Source organism: Prunus dulcis, chromosome 6 (assembly GCF_902201215.1).
Source record: "Prunus dulcis chromosome 6, ALMONDv2, whole genome shotgun sequence".
NCBI lineage: Eukaryota > Viridiplantae > Streptophyta > Magnoliopsida > Rosales > Rosaceae > Prunus > Prunus dulcis.
In genome coordinates this window covers 6,662,011-6,669,355 of record NC_047655.1, presented here as the reverse complement: position 1 = coordinate 6,669,355, position 7,345 = coordinate 6,662,011, and the positions used below count along the sequence as shown (strand labels likewise).

Here is a 7,345-nt window from a genome sequence, read left to right as displayed (position 1 = left end):
TTTTTTGAAATGTGTTTGTGAAGTTGTATTACTTTCATACGACTATTTGTAAATGATACGATAATGCTATATTTAAATAAACAGAGACTTAATTTAGCCCATTACGATTTGTTTACCTGTGTGCATCAGTATTGTCGTAGGAAAGAACTTCATAACAGTCTGAGTTTGTTTCCATGTATTTGCGGTATTTTACGCTGACCTTCTTAGATACGTTAATGTGGATTCCACTCTGACCTTCGACTATGTGGGCTGGTGGATTAGCGCTGACGTCAGCAACTTTCGAGCAACGGCCCAGTTCAGAACTGTCCGTGGACTTATCCGGGCTGGTGGGTCGCATGCCTTGCCTGGGCTGCCTTTTGCGCGCTGGAGGTCCAAAACGGGCCTTGGGGTCTTATTGCCATGGCTGGGGGGCTGCACTGCACTTGCTCTAAGGAAGTACTCCTTACTTTTTATTATAACTCAACCACAAAGTGATATGCATCCTCTCTTTTTTAAGGAGCGGATCTTGAATCCAAAAATGATTCAGTTGGATAGGGTTGGTGGGGTTAAGTTGACCTAATAATAAACAGGTCAAATATTATAAACCGCTATGTATGATCCAACCCAATTCGTGCCCACCCCTAAGCAACAACTACTTTCCTACGAGAAAAATAAAGGAAAGGAATTCCAACGATTTGGTTGTTCATTTGAAAGCATACCACATGGTGTCAAGGGGGGTACCCCCAAAAATAAAAGAGGAATGCAAAACTAATGTGCCAAAAGTTAACAAAAAGCTGGGCAATATTTTAACTTAGCATCTGACGTTGTGGTCCTTAAACACAAAAGATCACTCTAATAGCCTAAATCTTTAGTTGTAGTCTAACAAGAGTCTTGGTAATCCCGATCATTGTCGTCGTCGTACTTGTCGTTGCTGTTCGCGTATAATGGGCTGGGCCTGTCGTGGCTGTTCGCGTATAATGGGCTGTGCCTGTCGTGGCTGTTCGCGTATAATGTTACGCTCATCCCAGATTCGGCAAGAACATGTTGCTTTCTTGTTCTTCCACTCAGCTCCACAGGTATAACAAAACTCATAACCACATCTACAAAGACAATGCACGCATACAGACAAACCACAAGGATTGGTATACGGAAAAAAAAAAAACAGCAGCACCCAGAAAAGAACAATTAAAACTAGTTCTTTTGGTGGGTAAAAGAATAGAAAAGGTGGTCTGCAACTAGTAAAGGCAATACACCAATACCATAACTGAGGGGACAGTGTAAGGCCCTACCATGATATCTATTTATAGATGACTAGGATCTCATCCAATGTTTGCTAACAAAAGCATAAAAGAGAATGCCAATTAGATCATCATGCAGAGATTGACTCTTTTGGTGGTTTGATGGCCCATTGGCAATGTGGTCTTCAATCATAAGAACTCAGAGAAACTTGAGACCCAACACTATACCTAGCCATATCCACTTGTACTCAACTTGCTACCAAGTAGATCATATTGAGTTCACTAGCTGTATAATTTGTTTTATCTTTTGCTTGTTTCATCCCTCTCAAAAAATTGCTAATTTGATCTAAAGATGACAAAATCAACAGAACAAGGACCAAAAGACAAGTCAAATAGGATGGAGGAGTGGGGAGTAATACCTGCAAGTTATGTGGTAACAACCTTCGGCAAGTTCAACCATATGGTTGCACTTTACGCACTGACGCCAGAGTTTCTTTGTAGCCAGCGAGTTGAGCAATTGGTCTTCTCGGTGGGGATAGGGATGTGATCTTTTATAATCATAGCAGGTCATATTGAAGTGCCAAGGGACCTTGCAATTGATACAAAAATAGTAATGACATTTCATGCATCTCCTGGCTCCAGTTTGCTCAGCACGGACAAAAGTAGTTTTGGTATATTCTAAGACCTCCTTTTTAGACATTAATGCAGAACACCTGGGATTTGGGCAATAAACTTTGTCTGTAACCGGAATAGAAGATTCCTTGATTCTTTGGCTTATGGCCTCAACTAGTTTAGGTGCCAAGAATTTTGCACAGCTATCAATATTCACCTCATTTTTACAGCCTTCATGAGGGCACTCTGCCCCCATCCCATTAAGAAACTTTACTTCCACATGCTGTTTCATACAGGAACAGCAATACCTGTGTAGACAGCCATCGATTGAAAACATTTCTGCAACATCAGTTTCTTCAAAGCAAATTACACAAGTCTCCTTCAAACTCTTTCCATTGCTAGAGTCTGCACGCCAGGTGATCTGAGAAACTATAGCCTCTCTAGCAACTTTAAGTGCAAACTTAATGTCAGTACGTGTTACAAGAGAAGGGCTGCAATATTCAAATTTTCTTTGTAGAAGAGCCACTTGATTGACTAATGTTGCAACCTTGCTGTTTCCAGGACGCACTCTGTTTGTGACCTGTATTTAAAAGATGTCAATCATCTACATAAGTGGCACGAAATGGAATTTTCTGTTAAGCCCCCGTATTTTATTTTATAAACATGAATAGTGATGAGAGCAGCAAACTTGTAAAGACATGAATTATACTATCAATAAGGAGGAAAATAAATGAAAAATAACAGAACTTGGGTTTTCTCCTTCGGAATAGAAAAAAATACATATTTATCCTGTAATACAACCAACAAAGTTTGACAGAACACATCACCAAAAAATAATTAACAAATTTCTAACAACAACAAAATAGTATAACTGCATGACCGAATCATTGCTGAACCCAAAATTTGCCAAAAATTGGCTTTGTCACACAAATGCAGCAAGCTCAGCAAATGTTTAACACAACAGACTTAAAGAAGGATAGGTCTAACAAGATAACTGTTAATTCTCCCAAATACCAAGTTGTTTGGGATTATTCCTTGCAGCTTCTGCACGAAGCTAAATTAACACACTCCAAAACACTGTCACAAATGACATGACATACACTTGTTAGATTGCACTTCGACCAATTAACCCAACCCAAACACTGAACCAAAAACCAAAACAGCAACTCACTCATATTGATGTTTAGTAATTGGCTTTCACACTTCTCATAGTTGCCCACAATCTTCCTGCTCAATCTCCGATAATGTTCTCCCAAACAAACCCACATATAGTAAGCCCCAAAATTTCTATCCCACTTCCAAAATTGTCAAATGCACAATCTTTTTCTTTTCCTCTGTTTCAGAAGACACCCAATAGTTCATACAGCCAAAGATTCCAAATTTGCAATGCAACAAACAATGCACACCAGTCAACACTCAACTCTACTACCATTGACATAAACACAAACTCCCACCCAATTAAAAAGTGAATTTGAGAATAAATAAAAGAAGACCAATAAAAGCGAGTTTTTTAACGCTAAAACTCACATATTGGTAAAGCATGTAGTCATCACAGTAAAAGGTCACAGATTTCAAGTCCAAGGTGAGAGCTTTGTTAAGCCCTTCAATAATGGCCTCAAGCTCCGCAGCCTCATTGCTCAACACCACACCATCAGCCACCGCCTCTAGATTCTTCCTCGCCTCGAATATCAGATTGTCTCTCGGGTCACAAATCGCGACACCTGCCCCAGCCACCACCACCTTCATATCCCTAACCCTCTCCTCGCTCACCAAACCCTTGCAATACAACCTCAAATTCTCAGTCTCCACCGCCGCAGCTTTTGTCGACGACGACGACGACGACGATTCGTCCGCAGAGTACGGACGCTCGTAATAGTCGCCGTGCTTGGCCCAGTAGTCGTCTGGCACGTCGCGGAGGTCGGCGGCGAACTTCTGATCGTGAATTCGACGGTTGAGATCTTCCTTCGTCTTCATCATCTCCGAAACGGTGCGCTCGTGGTCCTCCCACTCCTGCGCGAATCTCTCGACGTCCTCGAGCATGAGCGTGGCGGCGAGGTCTAAAATGGCGTCGTGGGGCGGCGAAAGAGGCGGAGAGTTGCGCGAACTCGAACTCGAGGCCAACGAGGGATTGAGAGCGAGAGAGGCGGCCATGGCCTCCTGCATTTGGAGCTTGAAGGCCATGTCCAGGTCGGAGTCTAGAGTTTTGGCGGCCATAAGGTCTCTGCGTTGTTCGGAGAGAATGGTGTGGAGGTCGTCTGGGTCAGTACGATCATCCATGATTGGTCTGTGCGGAGGACGCAGAGTGGGTTGGTTTGGAGGAAGCGGAGTGTGTCTTCTGAGTCAGTACGACTATTGTTAACGTTTTGCTTCCCTTTTTGAAGAGCCAAAGCGTCAAGAAAGGAGTTTTTATCAAAAATAGCCAAAATTTACCTTATATATTCATAAATGTCAGTTTTTGTAAAAACTTTCAAAAATAGCAAAAAACTCACCTAAAATTACTCAAACGCCCTCCTAAGTAAAAACCCACAAAAACTTTTTTAAAAAAAAAATGCAATCTTTGTTTTCAATTTGATTTTAAACATATATAAAAACAAAGGTTATATCCCATGTTATATCATTGGAGGAGTTGAACCATGAATATGACTTGATTCCTAGCTAGTTCGAGTACTGCATCCACCCAACATTGAGTTGAAGCAAAGCTTTTGTTCTATGATCTCCTTCATCTCCATTATCTAATTACTTAATTATCTCTAATAAGCCATATATTTGTATTATATATTTAACAAGGCACTCATAGAGTTATTGATTCATCTCCGCAAAGTTAAAGTTCATATCGGAATCTAATTAGCAACTTTGAAGTCAATATATGATAATAAGGGGCTGTGCGTGGCCTCCAATGGTGATAGCATCAACATGGCTGACGACAACAAATAATACCAAAGCTTCGAGCCCAATGACAGAGACAATAGATACTAACATAGGGGAGTTTTTATGTTTAAAATCAAATGAAAACATAGATTACAGTTTTTATGTTTTGCTTTTTTAGGTTTTTGTGAGTTTTAGTTTTGAGGGCATTTGAGTATTTTTAAGTGAGTTTTTGGCTATTTTTGAAAGTTTTTATAAAAATTGACATTTATGAAAGTATAGGGTACATTTTGGCTATTTTTGATAAAAACTCTCAAGAAAGGGCAAAAGGAGGGGACACTTGTTACACAAGGGAAAAACCAGGGAACCAGAAGATTTTCGAAATTGATGAGAGTCTGCAGAACATTACATTACATTACATATAAAAATTGGGAAAAGGTTGATATAGAATGTTACAAACTGGAAAGTCAATTTTTTATTAAAATAATTTATTAAAAAGACCACAAAAATTTAATAATGTTGTAAATTATTGGGTGTGGAGCCCACATGTTGGAAAGGAGCCCACATTCTAATTATATAAACGAATGCATACTGAACGAAGTAAGATCAGTTTTGATCTTTCAATTCCCTCTGGCTCTCCAATTTCTCTCTAGTTTTACAACACGTTATCAGCACGATTTCTCTATCTCTAAATTCAGAGCCTCAACGCTCTCTCTCTCTCTTCCGAGTTTTTCTCATCTATGGAGATGGGATATACAAGCTGCCAGTTTATGCTTCCCTATGAAAGTGGGATACTGGGCTCTCTTGCTCTATCCTCAAAATGAAGAGACGCTCCTCCTCCTCCTTCACCTTCATGATCTTCTTCTTCTCTCTTTAGTCCTTCTTCTCTTCCTCTTCCTGGAGATGATGATGGTGATGCTTCAGGACAAATACGCCAACTTGCTCTGCTTCATAAAGACTCAACCAGTCAAAATTGAAGCCAACCCATTCAAGGAAACCTGCAACAGAGTGGTCTATGGGCGGTAAATGATTTTTCTGAATATATTATTATTTGGTGGTTTAATTTATGTTGGTTTATTCTATAAAGTTAATTTAATGAGGTGGTAATATGTTTGTCGAAAAGAAAAAAAAAAGGGGAGATTAGCATCGCTTTTGATGAGCAATAATGGAAGCTTAAAAAAAGGGGAGATTAGCATCGCTTTTGATGAGCAATAATGGAAGCTTAAAAAAAGGGGAGATTAGCATCGCTTTTGATGAGCAATAATGGAAGCTTTGCTGTCTTTTGGATTAGTCACAACGCACAGAAAATTCCCGTGTTTGACGTTTGTTGAATGAAATCACACAAGCATGGAAAAGGACATATAGCATCACTGACCATTCTACTATTCACTTTCCCTATTTTTTTTATTATATACTCATATAAGAACATATAGTATAATAATATTTTTAGTGGTGATTTTATCTCCCCATTTATTTTATTTATTGTACGGTGTAGGTTTATTACCTATACAACAATATTTACTTTAAAGATGGTGTAGGTTTATTACCCATACAACAATATTTACTTTAAAGGGTGGTGCGGGTTTATCGTCCACGCCTTTACTTTTATTTAAATGTATGGAGCAGAATTAGTGCCCATATAAGCATATTTACTTTATCGTAAATTTACTTTAAAGGGTGGTGCGGGTTTATCGTCCACGCCTTTACTGTTATTTAAATGTATGAAGCAGAATTAGTGCCCATACAAGCACGTTTACTTTACCGCACATTTAAAGTATGGTGCGGGATTAACGTCCATACAGCAATTTAATTTATGAATTTACTTTACCGCACATTTAAAGTATGGTGCGGGATTAACGCCCATACAAGTAATTTATTTACCAGTAAATTTATTTTATGGATTAATTGTGCTGTATGATGAGTTTTTACAGTATACAGATCAGGACCAGAAGTTCCTTGATCCTCATCATACATTTACATCAGGACTTGAAGATCCTTGATGATGATATTGATATGAGAGCTGGCAGTCTCTCCGGTCCTATACATGTAAACAAGAGATCGGACTTGAAGATCCTTGATCCTTGACATGTAAATAAGGACCTAGAGTTTCTTGATGATGTAACAGTACCGTATTGGTTAAAAGTGCCGTACACATGAATATTAACTGTACTGGCAAATGTACTGCACATATGAATAGATATGTATTCATGACTTGATGAATAGTACTATTCACATGAATAGTGACGAATGCATAAATATTAACCATTTTGGGTAAACCGTCACTATATACAAAAGGGAACCTGCAGTTCCTTAAACTCATGGATGAACAATTAAATGAGATGCCAGAAGTTCCTCAAAATATGGACAATTATGTAAGGGCTTGAAGTCCCGAAATATGTATAGAAAATTGTAAAAATGTCCATACCATGAGAATATGTGATTTTGGCCTGAAGTTCAAAATCTAACAGTGTTGAGAACCTAAAGTTCCAACAATTAAATGGACAACCCTTGAGGTATTATTGCAAATTGTGGTACACCACATATTTCTTTGGCATAAGAAAATGATGAATTTAATAAAGTTCGAATCTGTTATAATCGACACCTCAAGGAAGAAATATATTTTGTGAATTCCGGTTGTTAAGAATACACCG

At 38.8% G+C, this 7,345-nt stretch overlaps 1 protein-coding gene across 1 annotated transcript; it reads right to left on the bottom strand.

Annotated features, from left to right (window-relative positions):
* Positions 1-651: 651 nt before the first annotated feature.
* On the bottom strand, positions 652-4,188 carry LOC117630839. Its single transcript, XM_034363646.1, has 3 exons — positions 3,357-4,188; positions 1,637-2,409; positions 652-1,079 (listed from the first exon to the last, which is right to left on the bottom strand). The coding sequence occupies exons 1-3, from the start codon at positions 4,104-4,106 to the stop codon at positions 884-886; spliced, it is 1,719 nt and encodes a 572-aa protein (XP_034219537.1). The 5' UTR covers positions 4,107-4,188; the 3' UTR covers positions 652-883.
* Positions 4,189-7,345: the final 3,157 nt, after the last annotated feature.